The following is a 19,387-nucleotide window of genomic DNA, read 5'->3' as shown; positions in this document are numbered from 1 at the left end:
ATATACCTTACCTAACCAACTTTTTTAATTTTTATTTTAGTTAAGGTAGGTGTAAAAATTTTAAAAGTTACGTAATACGTTATTAGTCTGACACTACTACTACACACACACACACACACACACACACACACACACACGCGCGCGCGCGCGCGCGCGCGCGCGCGAGTATACAGGATGTCTCAGAAATAAGGTAGGAGCCGCATAGAATGGGTCAAGAGGAACAAAAAAGTCTGATACCGTTTTGAGATATTCGCTGTAATTTTCGAATTAAAAAAGATAGTAACATTAAACTAATAAATGCTACCTATTGGTAGCACCTATTATATATCTATTGGTGAATTTATTGCTCTTGAATTGAAAACTAATTAGTAGGAAATTCATTATTAGATCATTCCTGTAGTCATTGTAAAAAAATTTTAGAATTTGTATGCTTCAAGTTTCATTGAAATAAACCTTTAAACCTTGTTTATTATTTAATAAATAAATATTTGTCAATAAATTTTTCATGTAGTGATAGAGCAAAGTCATACTAATAGAAAAATACGGAATACATTGAATTGCTTAATTACAGAAGTTAGATTTGATAATCGTAAAACTAAAAGCTTGGAAATCGAAAATAATATGAAATATTTCTTCAGAATATTTCTAATATGAAATAATCCATGCTCTTATGTCATAATGAAAATTGTTGCTAAAGTATAAATGTTATTATACAATAATGAAAAGGACAACCACAATGAACGTCGAGTTCCTATTTCTGCAATGCTTGATTCCAACTACCTGAAGACGAATTCTGAGTATAATCTATCGCATGCTCATTTTTCGTTGTTTGTATTTTAGAAACATTATATAAATACAGTTTTTTAATTACAATACTCATATATTGTATATTAGGAGCACAATATCTTATATAATATCTTATCTTATATTATAAGGAGCAGAATATCTTATATTATATATTAGGAGCACAATTTTTTGACTTTGCGATTTGCTCACTTTTTACATTTCTTTAATTTTCAAAAAATGGAATTAGTATGAAATTGAATTTTATATAACGTTATCTTAAAGCTTATTAAATTCCCTTCAAAATGATCTATTTTTTAAATTTTGCCCATTCTAGCATTTACTCAAAATGAACTAATAGAGGCCTTCCCCCCCCTCTCTCTCTCTCCTCTGTGTGTGTGTGTGTGTGTGTGTGTGTGTGTGTGTGTGTATGTGTGTGTGTGTATATATATGGATATGATATTACAAACGTATGATAATATATAAAAATACTTACGACACTGCTGTAATAGCTATTTGCGTCTCACTATTTAATATACATGTACGTAGTAATTTCAATCTTTCCTTTCCATTGCCATGTATACATAAGGTTTCAAGGCATTCTGACATTATTTTTATATCAAGAGATTTTGCTCGTTGCACCATTTTTTGACTGATGTCCATAGATCCTTTAAAATCTTGAGTAAATGGCAATGCTAATATCGATTGTAATATAACTTTATTCGATTCATTGTGAGCCATTAAATTCATTAAAATTTGAAAAATAATTTGATCATTTTGACATCTATCAGAATTTAAATTTTGTATGAGAATCTTTAATATGGCATTTAAGTCGTTCTCATATAGTTTTACTTGTATTTTCTGGTTTTCCAGCCACAATTGTAATAAAGATGAGGCTTTAACAATATGTAACACTTCTGTAAATTTTTCAGTTTCTATAAGATTCATTAATTCTTTTTTTAGTAATTTCCATGGTTCGCTGATCTCTGTTGCAAGAATAATTTTATCTGGTTCAATGGTCTGTCGAATATCGATAAAAACAAATTGCATAAAAATCTCAATAACAGTCTAAAATAAAAACAAATTATTAAAATAATTATAAAATAAAAAACGAAGTAGTTTTATAAAACATATACAACTGTAAAGGATTACAGACTGGACAATGTACGAATAGAGCCAAGAATTTTTTAGCTTCTAAAGTGGTACAGGACCGTGGTTCTACAGTTAAATATTGTTTAATCATGTAACATGCTGCTTCTTCTAATTTCTTTATCGCTTCAGTTTTAACATTGTTCGCTGGAAAAAATATAACAATTTATATAATGCGTATAAAACGAATTTGAATAAATTGAAATAAAATAGAATGCAATACTTACTAACAAATTCTAAAGTTATAAAATCAATAACTTGAAAACACAAGTTCGTTGTATTAAGAGAAACATGTGACGATTGTATTAAACGTATCAATGTTTCTGCAAATTGAGATATCATATGTATTGATAACAGATCTGAATTAATCCAAGTTGGAAGACTTTTCACTATTTCTAGAATATATATAATTAGGGTTTTTTGTTCCTAAAACATCCAAATACAATATATCTTAACATACAACACAAACTTTATTTAATTTATTTTACAATTGAAACTTCATTCACTTACATTATCATGAACAATATGATTTTCTATTATTTCTGTAAGCAATTGTATTGCTTCAATCTTCAGATTTGGAGAAGAATTGATCACGATTGTCATAATTCTATTCCATAACTTTACTTCATCCCAAATACCAGCTTTAGCAATTATCTATCAATACAAATATCATTATTATTGAACCCAATGAATGTTAGAGAATTTTTGTTATTAAAAAATCTGTGAGTTGGAAAAGCAAAACCTTTAATAAAGATGATTGAATTGATGGCACATCTGAAGATTTAATCTTTACAGGAAACGGTGTCAAGTCCAAATTCTTTATAATATCCTTTTCTGTATAAAACTTTGAGAGAGTCATTTCTTCTGCAGCACTCATATGAAATTCCAATATTTCTATTTAGAGAAAATATTTTGTAAATTTTATTATCAGTAAATATATTTCAAGTTTTTATTTCATATTTACTGTTGATTTATTATTATACGTACCATCCAGTATACTTAGGTACTCTGAAGTAATGGTCTGAAACATTGTCATATGATGTCTTGATAATATTCTAAGCATACAAGCTTGTACTTCAATACTATTTGAAAGCACCACATCGCTCGATTGTTTGCAAATCAAATAGAACATTGTGCCAAATAACCAAGTTGTGAATGCTAATGACATATACAATAATATATTATCAAATACAGTTTTGGACAGTATCATTTTTTTATAAATATGCTACCTGTAAATTGTTGCTGCACAGTAATATCTGCTGTACCATTACTAAATGGTGGGACTAGTACAGTGGTTAAAGTAGAAGATCTTTTCAATAAAGATTCGAGAAGAGAACAGAGCATCTGTTCTGTCGGAGGATTTTCCAAATCCGAGAATATCGCTATTATAGGATTGTTGATGAATTTCCATACTGAATCTGATACAGTTATGCTACAATATGGAAACAGAAAATATTTGTTATCAAAATTTCATCATCTTGCAATAAAAACTTAAAAAAAATTCATTAACCTTTAAAATTGGCCTTTAACCTTCAAAGTTAGCTTGACATATATATTTAAAATATTTTACTGTTACAATGAATAAAGCTGCGATAAGAGTATTAAATCATTATACAAAATTATTTTTGTTGTTACTTAAAAACTTACATTATGCTTTAAGTCGCATTGTACATTGATTGCATTTATTGTATTGCAGTTTTCCTCGTAATCATAATTGTATACTTATAATAGAAGCTTACACTTACGTGTTACTATCTTGAGGTGTCGATGAATCGTTATTCACTTCCATTATTGCACACAAATTGTAAATAAACAACGTATATATTCAATCCGGCATTAAATCAAAGGGTTCTCGACATTTGTTCTTATTGAGACAAAGATCCATAAATTTTCCTATAGATCTTTACGTTCGCTGTATTAAACTATTTATTCTTCTTGATCAAAGAACATATCTTTACATACAAATTATTAATTTGTATAATTAAACCTTCCGCGTTCATTCAAAACCTCATTTAAGCCGTGTTTACATATAAAACGCAGCTGTGCACATCAGTGTGAATATTGTTCCAGCATTTCTTAAAAATCAAGCAAGAATCTGCAAGAATGCCAAGCGCTACCAACTGTCAAGTGTCGAATAAGAAAACATCATAAGCTTCACAGTAAAGAATTTATTAATTTTAGAAATAAATATACTGGCAAAAGGTGAAATTTATACACAATCTTTTTGTAAATTTGTCTTTTTTAGATCAAAATATTTGTAAGACTAAAAAGCTCGAAGAAAATGTTAAGATTTTTTTTAAAAATTTGAAAATGTCATACAAGAAATTCTTCAGATTTTCACAATAGCCTTTAATCAATTTTGTAGATAAACAAACAAATATATCGATTGAAGATAAAAGTTAGCTTTGATAAAATTATTCATAATCATTCATATTTTTTGCAATATCATTGCATTCTAAAACTTGTAAGGAAAGTGTTTTTCCAGCTTTTTAAGTGATGAATACAAATCATTTCGAGCAATTCAAACTTCGAGCTCGCCAAAGGTGCAGGAAAGAGCAGATTAGAGCCACTCTGAGCGATTCACAAGTTTCGCAAGGCGCAGACGCGATCAGCTGTTCCCGACTATTCACGATCAGTCACGATCAGTCACGATTTCTCGCGCGGGCGTGTAACTGTTCGTGATGTTTTTCTCTATTTTTCTCGCGTGGGGATTTACACGTACGCCGATAATGATTCGCGTCGTGCTCCCTGTCCATTGAAATTTCTTTCAAGTATCTCATTCCTACCTTCGCCTCCTCGGATGGGCAACTTGCGATCCCGCTTGGTGCCGGAAGTTTTTCGATAATACACCACGTCAGATTTTCACGGTGACGGTAGTGGTGGTGGCGGTGGTGGTGGTAGTGATGGTCATCGTCGACGTCGTTCATCGTCGATTGCAATACTGTGTCCCGTGCTTTTAAGAGCGACGACGTGTGACATAAAAAGCCGCTCCTAATGCGGCGAACAACGCCGGCGTTCCGTAAAAGGAGAGAGAGATGAAACCCCGCATGCTGTTTGTGTACTGGACGCTGCTCTTAATATCGACGGTGTCCAGGTAAGACATCGACGCCGATCCGTTCGAACGTAACAAATCGATTGAATTCATGTCGTGACGAGCAATCTCGTTCACAGTCGTATCGGAAACTCGAAAGCGAATTCTTGCTCAGCTTTCGTTCTTTTTCGCACCTATTTGTACAACAAATTAAAGTTTTTGCCAACTACTGGAATATCAGTGGATATCCCGCGAGCCATTTGTCTTGGAATATTTTTTTTAAGCAAAAATTCTGATTAACGCGATGGGAGTTATGTATAACTTATGTAGAATGTATTTATATTTTTTTATTTTGACAAATTTATAATTAAACTTTATTTGTTGTGTGCATCGTCGAATGCGATTTTTTAAATGATTATTAAAATAGCAATTTAATTGAATGTTGAATTAAATTTTTGAATATAATTTATTTCTTGTATTTATTTTATATTATCTTGTATTTATTTTATATTATTTTTATAAATTAAATTTTATGGACAGAATGAGACAAAACTTGATAGGATTGTGTTTAATAGCAAAGAATTGATCTTTTTTTATCATGCTTTTGTAATTGCTTTTGCATTATGCAACACTGGCACAATGTTACTTAATAGACAATAATATTAGCCACTTCTTTCCGTTACAGTGGACTTTTGTTTCTAATAGTAGCTTCGGAGAGCGCACAAACCAAAGATTCTTTTTTCCATCCTGAGAAGAATGAGACTTATGGAGCTTACAATAATGTTACGCTCAATTACGAGGACCATGAAAGTTTTGAGTCTTCGTCTATACTGGATGCTGAAACTGCAACAGTGACATTAAAGACTAACCAGAACAATTTATATGACCAAGTAAGATCACATTATATAATTTCTCATGTAAGGCTATTCATTTATTACATATATACGTACGAAAAAATAATGAAGCTATTTCTCTTATATTGAATATAATAGCAATAATATATATGTCTATTATATATTATATATTATATATATATATATATATATTATATATTATATATTATATATATATATATATATATATACATATATGTATATAATATGTTATTATATGCTTAATAATGATATACATATAGGATACTTAAATTTTGTTTTATATTTTCCTTTTACATACATTTATTTCATGTATTTTTTATTACATTATATATTGATGTTATAGCAAGAAGCTACAGTCTCTGCTAGTTTTGAGACAATTACCAACGACGATGCAGGGGAGAAAAAGAATATAGATATTTTAGCTGAGAGTCTCATCCAACAGCCTAATCTTTCTCAAGGGTGAGTTTATATACATTGTTATTTTATTTCTTAGTAAACAAGCGCTTTTAAATAGCAGATGTGTAGGGATATGAACTGATCAATACAATGTGTGTATATAAAAATAAAACTATTATTCTTATCTAGTTAATCAATGTAAACTGTTAATAAATGCAGTAATTTATGTTGCATATCGATTATTTTATTATATGACATGCATGCAAAACACTTTTCTATTCTAAAATATTTGTGCTTGGCAATTTATTATTGTGCATAAATACAATTTATTTATTTTTAAAAATAATAAAAATAAAATAAAATATCATTGTGAAAATAAAATATATTAGGATATTTCGAAGTTGTAGAAAGTTTTTTCACATTATTAATATAAATTTACTATAAAGAATTTTATTTAATTGAGATTTAGGGATAAAAAATATGTGCATAAAATAATATGAAAAAATCGCCATTTAGTCGAATCAGATTAAATATTAATGTTGCTTTTATTGGAATACTTTTTACCAGATTTTATTTAAATATTTTTAAAATGATATTTTTATCGTAAAATCAGTGTAAATAACGAAATAACGTTATAACGAAAATATTATTGAATATAATAATATAAATTTTATTTGCTACTCTGTTACATATTTTATCATCAAAAAATATAATAACAAAAAGTGCGAATAATACATTGTATTTGTGCATTGTTTCTATTATCTTTTTTGTGCTTTATATTTTTTGTTGCATTTTTACAATATTCGATTGCAGTCATTATGTCATTATGCAACGAACATTTGACGAAATTGCTGCTTTCTGGATTTATTTAATATGCCATGAAATTTTTTGTTATATGTCCTTTATAGGATTCTTTTCTTACTTTAGTGTAGATTTTTTTGGATATTAATATAATGTAATATTGCAGAATTTTTAATTTTAATTAAAATAATTTTTAATTGAAATTTTTTTTTAATTTTGAACAAGCTGTTTAGCTTTTTCTACGAAAACATTTTTATATAACAAAAATTAACTTTGAAAATTTTTATATACTATTAAGAATTCCTTTCTTTTTTTTGTAATAGATTTTTGTGAATCAAATATATTTATTATTTATGCTGATGTTAAAAAGGCTAGCAATTGATATATATCTTTTGATTGTTAACGAATACATGTATGTATAATATTTCTTTATGCTTTTCGATTTTATTCTCAGTAACTGAATAATATATTTTTTTATATTTTATTCTATATTATTTTATATTATACGTTGAAGAATTACTTTTTTGTGAAACACGAATAAAATATAACTAGTATTTATCTTTAAATCTAAAAAAAAAATTTTCTTTAATATAAAAAAAAATCTGCTCATCTATGTATGTTTTTTCTATACTGTTGCCTGCGCTGAATTTTGTAAAATATGCATGCATATTATAAACGCAATATATCATGCATATTCCGCGAAAATTTATGTACTTGTAAATTACGATGCACGGAAATATAAAGTGGGAATGTTAGACGATATAAGAGAAAAATTTTCTATATTTTCTTGCAAAAAGGGCAAATAAATTTAATTATACCATTTATTAAATTTAATTATACCATTTATCGTATTTTCGTTCTATTGCAATGCAAATATTTCTATTTGCAATAAAGCATATTTTTCGAGAATTTATGTTATTTGGGATTTTTCATCCACGAATATGTTTTCATGATATGGAGTTATTACGGTGATAATATTCTTAATTCTTAAAGAAAACAAAAGACAAATCTGAAAATTGTAGGACTTTGTTCCTACATATTTTCAAACCAGTTGGTGATTGTCACAAATCTGTGCATTATAAAATTTTATTGCACAGTATAATCAGATTGAGATAATACGCAATTTTCTAATTGTTTGAGATTGGTCCAACTGTATTGGAATAAATTTTTGGTCTAAAATTAATAAAAGATTCGAAATAATAAAAAATAAAAACAACTCTAGTTTGAATAAATTTAATTTAAAAAATTAAGAAATATAATTAACAAAAACAAATTGTATTTATATGCATAAAACTGTAAAATATTTTTCGTGAAAATTTATTCGTTAATATAATATTAGACATTGGAATGCTAGTTATAAAAAATTTCCCATAATGTTAAAATAAAGAACAGCAAAAGATAATATTTGAAAATGACAAAATTTAACGGTTAAATATAACATATACGTCGCTGAAAAAATGCTTTACTCATTAACACAAATGATGCGTTATTATCTTCACTACTGGTGTATTTTTATCGCGTTAATTGTATTCATTTGAATTTAATGATCTTCATATCAAGAGAAGATATATTAATTATGTCAGTAATATTGTCAGAAGAATCCAATAATCCCGTTATCTTCCAAGATAAGCATGGAGAGATTTAAGTAAAATTTATAATATTTCAATGCTGTTTTCTTTATTGCCAGTGTAATAGAAAAAAAATTTCTTTATTGTTAGTAGATAAGAGCATTTACACATATAACGCATCGTAACGTATGCAATGATGCATTTATGATACATTTTTTTCATTTATGTGATATCCTCATAGACTAAATTAATTTTATCATTAATCTTTCGTATACTTTTGCATTGCAGCGTAGAATAAGGTTTACAATAGTAATTTCCGATAATAACGGTTCACGAATACAAAATTATCGAAGGATTATGAATAATGTAAAATACACTTAATTAAAGCGTGCAAAGTGCATCTCTTCGTTGTTTTCGTTAAATTTTTACAATCATGCATAGCGCATGACTCGATGTGACTAAGAAAAATTAATTGATAACAATATAACTTTACAAAGAAAATAAAATTTTATGTAAATAATTTTATAATGAAATTTACAAGAAATCATTGTCTTTTGTTCTTTTATTATTATATTTTTAATGTCTTTTTTAATATTTGGCTAATTTGTCATGAAGCTTCCACAGTTTATTTGTTAGATTAATTTGCGAGTTGAATTTTATTGAAAATTTGATCGAGGATTATTATTTATCCGTTTTAACTAACACATTGTTGAATAGAATATTGTAATAAACTTTAAATGTTTCTATCGAAGAATTGTTTTGAAAATCTATATAAACAGCGATAAATGTGTATTTTTCTTCACAAACAATCAAAAATATTTTTGCTTTTCTTCTTTGATAAAAGTAATACGAATTTGTATTGCGCGTTGTTAAATAAATATTATTTGCTCTAAATAAAATAATTTAACAGAAACAAGTGTGTTTATGTAGCTACTATAAATTGCTATGTAATATTACATCAGCATATTTGTTATGCAATTTCGATGTTTGTCAGCTTCCATATTTTTTTTTATTTATCGATATAAAAAATATAATTTGTTGCAAAAGATGTTGCGCGATATTAATTATACGTTTAAAAATCATTTTTAACAATTGTTTTTTAATTAATTGTTTTTTAATTAAGACATCAAATCATTAATAATTTTTTAATTAAAACTGTTGAAAATGATAAAATTTCTGTAAATAAAACTTTCGTTCCGGTAATGCAAAAATCTCATATTATCTTCATAAATGTAGGTACATTAATTTAAAAAAGATTATAATTTAATATTTTTAATAGTGTTGTGTGTGAATATGTGTGTGAGGTTAAAATTAACATTGGGCATTACAGAGTTCTCTTTCTAGGACATCTTGGAATAAGTGCAGACTAAGAAAGAAATATTAATAGATACCAATTGATAGATACTAGATCATTCGCAACAAGTACAAGTGACACATTGATATTCATGCTAATTAAATATTTATCTTATAGACTATATATACCGCGCCACTGAATTGCTTGGGCATGTCTCGATTGCCAAGTTCTCTTATTGGTAACCGATAGAACTTAAACAGAAACAATTAATGGCTGTATGTATGTATGTATGTATGTATGTATGTATGTATGTATGTATGTATGTATGTATGTATGTATGTATGTATGTATGTATGTATGTATGTATGTATGTATGTATGTATGTATGTATGTATGTATGTGTATGCGCATATATATACGTATCTTCGATTCATTAATATCCAGATAGATCCATATATGCTCCATATAGCTTTCGCTCTTTATTGATTTTAATATTGAGCCACTCAAATAGGCTCAATCAAATCTTGATCACCTGCCTTTCAAATCGATATTGCTATGTATTTAGTAAGAGAAATTAGGCGCGTGTTCGAAGTTTATTATTAAAGCAAGTTAATCCTATCCAATACTGGCATATGCGATATTGTATACATGTACGTCGCTCAATAATAGAACGATTTTTTCGGACAGGTACCGATATCTCGAAATGTTGCTGTATTTCGCTATTATATTTGCGCTATACATTTATTATATATTCGTATTTCATACATGTGTGTGACGGTAGGGATAATATAATTATGCAATGATGATTGTATACATTTCTCCGATATATCTCATAAATCAGCTAAAATTATTTCTTAATGACATCAAACAACGACTAATTAATGAGGCATCTGTTATTAATGCGACTGATAAATGACTGGATACAATGGATTAGGTTATATAACAGCTCACACATTCCATTCGCCTCTTCCCTCTTCCCTCTCCCTTTTCCTACTGAATGTTTGACATACATTATTTTAATTAATTTGTAATAATAATTTGTAGAAATGTGAAGTAATTCCTTGTCCAATTTAATCATTAATTTAATATTGAATCAATTATTTCTGTGAAATACTAATAAGAGCTTATATATAATATATCGCACGGTATATTCTCTTTATTGTTGCAATTTTTAATTCTCATATTTAAATAAATGTTTAAAGATTTATATATAGAGACGATCACAAATACTTTAGAAAACAAAAGTGTCAATAAAATAACGAACAATTGAAATATAAAGAGACCGTATTGTATAAATCGATACGATTTCATTGTATAATATTCATGTGATTAAAAAAAAAAAGATATTTAAAAAAAAAGATTTTTAAAGCATAGAATCTAAAGCCAAAGGGCATTTATTAGTTTTGAAATAGCTTATATATATCCACGTATCGCATTTAATGAATACACGTATAATGTCTGCAAAATTATTTCTCTATTTAAAAAATTGTAACATAATTGATAAAATTATGACTTATCCCCAAAGAGTTGCAGAACTCTCAAGGACAGAGAGTTAGAGAGTTTTTTAAGAACTGATATAGTGGTAGTGATAAAATTTAAAAGAAGCAAAAATTTAAATAGTATTTCAACAAACAAATGCATTGATCGATGGAAACATTGTTTTAATTGAATTGGGAAACGAGTATTTATACTATTATTCATGTAATTAATAATAATTGTTACTAATTAGTATTGCAGTAATTATTGATATTTCTGGGATCGTGTTCTTAATGTGATTAAAATTCGATTTAAGCAATTATAGAATATTCTAGGCACTTTTATATTTTTCTTCTTCTGTAGCAGTACAGATTAGGGCCACGTCCACTTTACGGATGTTGAAATGAAAAACGGGTCGCCAGGAAGCGTTTATTTCGTTTTCTATTGCAAAAACCTATCGCGTCAGTATGTAGGGGTTGCACGAGGGATGCTTCTGGCGAGCGTCCTCGGCCGTGTAACCGATCCCAAACGGCTGAAGTTTTATGCAAAACTCCTTCGCTTCCTCACACATTCGTTCAAGAACTTGCGCGAAGCTGGAAATTGTCTTGTATATGTTCTTGTAGTAGTTCTTGATGCAGTTGCAGCTGTGTCCTTCTTTTCTACCTAGTAAGATTATGCTTGCATCTCCTTCGCAAATTACGTCTCTTGTCGATAACGCGAAACATGGAACAAATTGTATTCGATGATGCCAACATTTTTCTGCACAGGATGTTGTAGAATCTCTGATCTTATTTCTCATGTCGAGTTCTTTGATAAATTTAAAGTCGAGAAAAATTCTGGGGAGACATTATCCGTTGCGATTTCTTTATTGTTAAATTCAAAATAAAAAAATTTTGCATTTTATATTTTATTTGCAGTTTCTAGTAATGGAGTGCTTTTTATTAAAATTTCTGTGTTTTGTCTAATCTCTTTTAAATTAGTTTCGCTGCTGTTTTAGAAATAAAAGCTCATTATTTTTTCGAAAAACTTGCATTTTGCATCTTGCGGTATATTGATTTTTTCACAGTATACATCATCTATTTCTAACGTGAAGAAATTCAATCTCGATAGGAAAAAATGTTCTATATAAAGAAGAATAAATCGACGGCTCAATATATTTGAACACGCGACATACGCGCAGACAATATCGAAGTAACGCATTTTTTTATTATCGTATACGCAATAAAACGTAATATTTGTATGATGTAGAGAGGCAGGTATTTTCGATATATTCGAAAAATTATTATTGATAGTATAAAAGAAGCTTTTCCATCTTTTCGTCTCCGAAATACGTCTCTTGAAGTACATATAGATCAATAAATCACCGCGCTTTCTACTTCCAACGATCGCAAACGGTCTTTAATTCCAGTATCAAGTTGGAATATCAAGTTTATCTCAGATTGCCTTATGTAGCATTTTCTTTAGAGATAGATTTTGATATTTCGATCAATATACATCTTTGAACATCTATCCTTTTTAGTTAAATATCTCAAATTGCTTTCAAGTGATTTATATAAAACAGACATATATAAAATGCCTAGATTGTTGTGGAATTTTGGAACGCATAATAATTTATATAGATATATCATAAACTTATATTAGCTATAATTGATGTCTGTCTAATAAAATTAAAAAAAGAATGATCAAAGAATGATCAATGCAAGTGAATAATTCACATGTCAAGAAACTGTGTAAATGATTTGTCACTTTATTATTTTAATTCCTGTCTTATTCAACGTATTTTATTTTGATATTTATTGATACACTTGTATACAGAGTATTTTTGTACCTCATGTTTGCATTTGCTCAACATTTTTAGATGTATTTTTTAACAAAGCTATTTTATTCAGAGCTTAGCGTTTTATATTGAATATTTTCAAAATAAAATCTCGGGAAAAGATACAAAAGGACTTTCTAAGAAAAATCCAGAAAAGAAAGCACTTATCATGTGAATTCCACCATATATACGTAATCTAGAAAATACAGAACATTAAGAATTTATAAACCAAATATTTTCTGGGCAAGGCACGCGCCCCTCTTGCTCGTCTCACTTTTACACGTGAATACTTTATAGGGCATAAAAAGCTCACAGCAACTGCGGTTAACTGCAAATTGTTAGAGTTCTGCGGTGGCAGGGGGATGAGTAATCGGGACTAAGAGGGGGCTTCTGAAGAAAAAGGGCAGATTAGAAAGCATGAGAAAGCCTCGATAGAGGGAAAGTTGCAGCAATGCGATACGAGAGGGAATGCGAAAGAGAGAAGGGTGCTAGTGGAAGTAGACTGACGGTGCGGTCGTGAGGGGATGGTGGCGTGGAAAGGTCGCTCGCTGCGACGCTGTGCGAGAGGGCGGATGTCAGTCCACATTCGAGCGGCCACCGGTATGGCCGTGTGAACGGATCGGCCCGCGTTTCTTCGCCACCCTTTGTGATTTTACGACAAAAGTTGGATAAATCGCGAGGCCTAAAACGTGCGATCGTAGGTGACTAAAAGAGAGAACGTGCGTGCAGAAACGAAGCGTAGAATCGACTCACAATCAGTGAGATGACTATTGATGCGGTGCAGCGTATCGTTAATCACTCATCGGATATATCGCTCGAAAGAGTTTCCAAGAGTTGATCAATATTTAGTATCGATTTGAAATCGAATAGCGATTATCTTTTAATGCACGTATATCGAGAAGAAACCGATATCAGTTTTGTATAATTTTATATCTATAATAGTGTCAGTTTTTTTAACGTGATGAGTCTTGCGAAAAGATTGATTAGTGAAATTATTGCCAATACACACGACAGGATTATAAATCTATGACATATTGTCAATATTTATCATGCACGATGACGACGAAAAGTATGTTAATTTTTCACATATGCATCGTTTTTTTTTTGTTTGACAACTTTTTATCATCGTACATTTAATAATTGTTAACATCAAAGTTTAATAAATATCGATAATTTAAAGATTTCTTAGAGAGTTTACAATTATAATAGATTGGATTAATTTGCCAACATACATATGTTTATTGTTAGATATAATTAGATTATGTCTTGGTAAGGAAGTGTATCTGGTAATGTATGTATATTCTTACCGTAATCTTATCGCGATTTATTTTGGTTAAGTCAAGGAATCACAGAAATATGTTCACGTGTTTTGCGCGAGTTTGTTCAGCTCAATACGGCATGTATACCGCGTGATCGTTAACTTGCTATTTAGCAAACTGAGTGTAAGAATCCTTCCTGACTCATTCGTAAATCACGCTCTTAAATTCTTTTTATGAGATTTTATACAAACTATTTATTTCATTTTCTCTTAAGATCTAATTAATGAAGATATGACGGTATTTACATTTCTTCGACTATACCTAGATCCGTTCTACTACGAGTTTTTAATGAATAATACTTAGATTCATTCATTTTTTTTTATTGTTAGAAAATTCATTTTTAAAATAAAATAATGTTTATTAGATTAAATTTATTTTAATAAAAATGAATAGGAAAACGTCATATTCGGTTAAAATAAATTGTTACGCATAATAATATAATTTAATATCTATAAATTATATTACTAGGCACGCGAAGATTCGTTTTAACCGAACATAGAGTTTTCCACTTATTTGTGTTTAACATTTCATCAGTCGATTTACTTAATATTGTTTTATTTAATATTGTTTGTTAATTGTCAATTTATGACTTTGTATTAAATTTGAAAAATTGTATTGGAGTAAGTAAAGAGTATGTAAATGGTCTCATGTGTCTGTATAGACATGCTACAATTACAAGTCGTTGTATGTTTCACTTGACTAATTATATTTGATGAAACTATATATCTTTTTTATTTTATTTACTTTTTAATTAAATTTTTATTTATATTTATTTTTATCTATAATTAATTGCATGATTTACAATGTAAAAAAGATTATTTCTTTTATTGAATAAAATTAGGTATTTTGTATTTTTCTTGCAATTCTAAAATAAATTAATTATATTCTCTGTATTTTTTGTACAATATGATTTATGAGCTTGATTTTCCAAAATTCTAAATGCAAAATTAGCGTTTACATTGGAAAGCGGAAAAATGCGAGGTATTTAAATCTTTTAGCGCCGGAGAAAATGAGATCACGGTAAATTTATTACGACACCTTTTTAAGGTTTCTGACGATCAAGAAAATGCTTGTACCATTTACGTGTGGAGGAAGAGCATTCTTGTTATTATGATGATATTTCGACGTTATACTCTTCGTCTTTATCAAAGGTATAAAAACGTTATCCGACATAATAATAAGTGAAGAATTATGAATAGAGATTGAAAACGTTATCAGTATAAAATCTTTTTTTTATTTACGAAGATAGCATGAGTAAATCTGGAAAAGCTTTTGAGAATACATATATAATATTACAGCATTGATTTCAAATGTACATTTATTTATCAAAAATATAAAAAGGTCTTTGCATTGCTGATATAAACGATATGAAAAAGAAATGATTGGTGTGTGCATTCTTGAACTGTTCTTTCTACTTCGTATTATGAAACAAAATTTTCTTTATTGAACTTTTCTTAGCAGGGTAGTCGGCGGATAAACTTTCACATTTCCCTTGCATTTCTCGAAGCACTGAACAGAATTTTTTTGTCGAATTTGTTATACGCTCTTGCGTGCGAAGAAAATACGTGAAAGCTATCTCGAAAAGAAGAGATTACATTTTTTCCGGAATCATCTTTCGGATTTCAACAAACAAACAAGAACCAAATCATGATTTTTTTGTGATAATAAAGCTAATAAAACTTTTCATGGCTTGCGATTCAGAAAATAAAAAGTGTGATCATGTCGATTTTTTTCTTCAAGAAGCTTTTATAGAGCTTGAGAAATGTCTTCATTTCCGGAAAAAGCTTCTCATGAACTTCATCAGTTTCGTTTTGCTCGCTATATTTTAAAGTGTTTAGAGAATGGAATCTTTTCTATTATCTTTGTACAGAGAATAAAGTTTTAAGACTTTTGTTTTTAAATGCATTATTTGCAAGTTTTAAGAGTGATTACGCTTGTAAATGAGTATTCGGTTATTTACACTTTCATATCATTTATTTATGTAGTAATTTTTATATCAATCCACATAAATATAATAATAAAAATAAACGGTATTAATAAGAAGGTAATCTTGTACGTGAAATATAAAATTTGATTTTTGAGCGATAAATTATATCTTACAAACATTTTTTTTTCTGCAAATAGCTTGCAAAGAAAATGATTTTGATTTAAATGTTTTTATCCTTGCTCGTGATAAAAAAGGTTTTATCTTTCTTTTTCGAGCTCTGATAGCAATATCTTTGTATTCGTAGAGCTTTTTTGGATCCTTTTACAACGGATCCTTTTGGAACGTTTTTCATTTTTATTTCGCGCTGTAGCTTGAATTTGCACGAACAGTTTGTAGAATATGTATAGAAACTTTTCATTCAACATTACATACAATTTCAAATTTTTATATTTGAGAACATATAAAAAATTCATGTTTGTGCAAATATTTTACATTTGTTTAAAATATCTTTCTATATAACGAAAATTTAACGCTTATATAATATATATGTAGAGAAAAGGAGAAACTAATTCGTAAATATTTTGGTATCTTAAACTGCAAGTACGCGAGAATAACGTAAATTAGTGTTATGCTAATTATTCATTGTAAGCATTGTATATTCCATGAAATACATAATAAAATAAATGTGTGCTTGCTAATAAAAAGCAATTACAAATGCCATATTTTTTAGATGAATTTTACATTTTTATTTTAAAATGATCTCATGATCATTTTCTTGATGTGCTAACGAAGATAATATTAGCAAAAACACTTAAGAAGCTAAGAACATTTTTCACAAAAATTGATATAGTAGAATACAAAAAAAAAACAATCAGTGAAATAATAGCTTTAATAAAGCAGGATTGTAATAACAAACCGATTGGTTCTCTCTCGCTCCTTACAATAACGATGATCGAAATCTATGGACGATCAATCGTTTTTGTTGGTGAAATAAGTATCTATGGCAAATACTAAAGCTGCCAAGATCGCGAAAGAACCAGCCGCTACCGTTTGATCGCTATATTCCTGCAGATACGCGTGAATCAGGTTACTCGAAAAATTGTCCCAGTCGCGAATCAGAATGAGGCCAGCGGTACAACAGAGAATCGCGCCCATTGTCGAAAAAATAAGAGCCTGCAAGAGAAAAGAATGAAAAACAGTATCTTGTAGATATAATATATTATTTAGTACGATGTTGCATCGTCATACATCAAGGTTAGATGAAAATTGCGACAGAGAGAAGAAAAGTTAAATTTTCGGTGGAATTTTTTTTTTCAAGAAACGCGGAAAAAAATGTATAATGAAATAATAATACACGTATAACTCTGTGTTTGATTTTCAGTGTTTCAGTGTATTTTGTAAATTTTCTGCGTGAAACATAAAAGTTAGGGAATTTCAACTTTTTTCAAGATTCTTTGTTTTCGTTGGAAATCATAGATAGATTTTGTATTTTATGTCGATTGATAAATTTGTTGTGAATAATTTTTGATTTTTAACTCACGGTTTTTTTAGGCAATCTTTCGCCTAAGAGATAGCTCATAATAAGAACTGCATTTATGAAAATATAACCACACACTGCCACGTGAAATATCGCTATGTGATGTATATCAGTTGGCCGAAACTGATTCTGTTGAAATGGTCCTGTCACTAATCCCGTTGCAATGACACAGAGAACCTATAACGCATTCAATTATTATATTTTATACAAAAAAAGAACTTGATAGAAACATTCGAAATAAGTTATCTCCTAAAACAATCACGAAATGCTAACTCAAATCATAATATAACATTCATTGATTATTTCAGTTGTATTTAACAGAAAAATGAGCTTTATAACTGTTATAAAATTCTTTAATATAATAAAATTATCCTTATTGTATTTGTATAATATTATCCTTATTGTTTTTCATTGAATCTGAAAAACTGATAAATCCAATCATATTAAAGAATCTTTCAGCAGTTGCAAAGCTCTTTTTGTTGGACGCAACTATTGTTCTTAAAAACGTCAGATAATATTCATATAATATATTTTGAAATATGAGAATTATTTATTGTTAAATCGGACATGATAATTATCAACTATTTATTGAGCGATTTTACCAATTCGATAATTTTGCAAAAGAATGGCGCTTCTTTAAGATATCCCTTCATTCTCGTAAGGAGGCTGGGTCTAGAGCTGGTTTCCTCAGCCATTTTCAAATCACACTTTGTCAGCTCAGACACGCAAATATAATCACGACAAAAAAAATATTCACCGAGACATTCGAAGTGTGACGACGTCTGTTTCCAACTACGCTGAGAAATGCTCCACCCAACTATTGACCTGTCAGTAGCTAGTGTGACACTGACTAACATTAAACCGACTAAAGTCCCCACTTCCTCACTAAATACATTTAATGCGTAATGGCAATAGTTCTTGGTACTCAACCTTGGCGGTGGGTCTGAGATGATCTGTGCTTCATATCTTTCAAGATGGGCCTTATCATCGCGAACACGAATATACCAAAACGATCTTTCTGTCACTGTCAAATTGATTATACTCAATGATGGTTTGAAATGGATAACAGTTTATTAATTTAACGAATAAACAATAAACTTATGTAACGAGTTTGTCGAGTCATTTTGATTTGCGCCAATACAACAATTGTTATTAGTGAATCTATTTTGACAATCTAGAATAAGGATGTACATTCTCGTACATTTTTATTACTGCGATATGATATTAAGGCAAGAAAGAGAGAGAGAGAGAGAGAGAGAGAGAGAGAGAGAGAGAGAGAGAGAGAGAGAGAGAGAGAGAGAGAGAGAGAGAGAGAGAGAGAGAGTAGAGACGTAAGTAAGTAGAAGTACGTAACGTAACGTAACGTAACGTTAACGTAACGTTAACGTAACGTAACGTTAACGTTAACGTTAACG

At 29.1% G+C, this 19,387-nt stretch overlaps 3 protein-coding genes across 3 annotated transcripts in view; 1 reads left to right on the top strand and 2 right to left on the bottom strand.

Annotated features, from left to right (window-relative positions):
• The window catches only part of LOC105623600 (serine/threonine-protein kinase ATR), a 21,352-nt gene extending 17,631 nt beyond the window's left edge, over nucleotides 1-3,721 (bottom strand). The window contains exons 1-8 of the mRNA XM_012204991.1: nucleotides 3,678-3,721; nucleotides 3,162-3,364; nucleotides 2,920-3,090; nucleotides 2,675-2,826; nucleotides 2,443-2,586; nucleotides 2,160-2,358; nucleotides 1,952-2,079; nucleotides 1,280-1,803 (exon numbers count right to left, since the gene is read on the bottom strand). Of these exons, the coding sequence (XP_012060381.1) occupies nucleotides 1,280-1,803; nucleotides 1,952-2,079; nucleotides 2,160-2,358; nucleotides 2,443-2,586; nucleotides 2,675-2,826; nucleotides 2,920-3,090; nucleotides 3,162-3,364; nucleotides 3,678-3,721 (1,565 nt within the window). The remainder of the gene's footprint in view (nucleotides 1-1,279; nucleotides 1,804-1,951; nucleotides 2,080-2,159; nucleotides 2,359-2,442; nucleotides 2,587-2,674; nucleotides 2,827-2,919; nucleotides 3,091-3,161; nucleotides 3,365-3,677) is intronic.
• Nucleotides 3,722-4,967: 1,246 nt separating this feature from the next.
• LOC105621699 (SUN domain-containing ossification factor) overlaps nucleotides 4,968-19,387 on the top strand; it is a 38,147-nt gene continuing 23,727 nt past the window's right edge. Inside the window, exons 1-3 of the mRNA XM_012203166.1 lie at nucleotides 4,968-5,026; nucleotides 5,649-5,853; nucleotides 6,182-6,297. Coding sequence (XP_012058556.1) covers nucleotides 4,968-5,026; nucleotides 5,649-5,853; nucleotides 6,182-6,297 — 380 coding nt within the window. The remainder of the gene's footprint in view (nucleotides 5,027-5,648; nucleotides 5,854-6,181; nucleotides 6,298-19,387) is intronic.
• On the bottom strand, nucleotides 17,405-18,667 carry LOC105621689. The gene is made up of 3 exons (XM_012203158.1): nucleotides 18,575-18,667; nucleotides 17,976-18,149; nucleotides 17,405-17,608 (listed from the first exon to the last, which is right to left on the bottom strand). Exons 1-3 carry the CDS (start codon nucleotides 18,665-18,667, stop codon nucleotides 17,405-17,407), a joined length of 471 nt encoding a protein of 156 aa, XP_012058548.1.

The sequence above is a fragment of the Atta cephalotes genome, assembly GCF_000143395.1.
Source record: "Atta cephalotes unplaced genomic scaffold scaffold00002, whole genome shotgun sequence".
Classification (NCBI taxonomy): Eukaryota; Metazoa; Arthropoda; class Insecta; order Hymenoptera; family Formicidae; genus Atta; species Atta cephalotes.
Note: the sequence above shows the minus strand (reverse complement) of the source record. Positions and strands in the feature narration are given on the sequence as shown.

Bases quoted from the DNA above. Each gene is read 5' to 3' on its own strand.
- LOC105621689 (XM_012203158.1), bottom strand. From the start codon at position 18,667: ATGGCTGAGGAAACCAGCTCTAGACCCAGCCTCCTTACGAGAATGAAG. The intron at 18,150-18,574 runs GTAAAATCGCTC...AATGCGTTATAG, and splicing joins TTTGCAAAATTATCGAATTG to GTTCTCTGTGTCATTGCAAC. The intron at 17,609-17,975 runs GTGAGTTAAAAA...TTTCTCTTGCAG, and splicing joins AAAGATTGCCTAAAAAAACC to GCTCTTATTTTTTCGACAAT.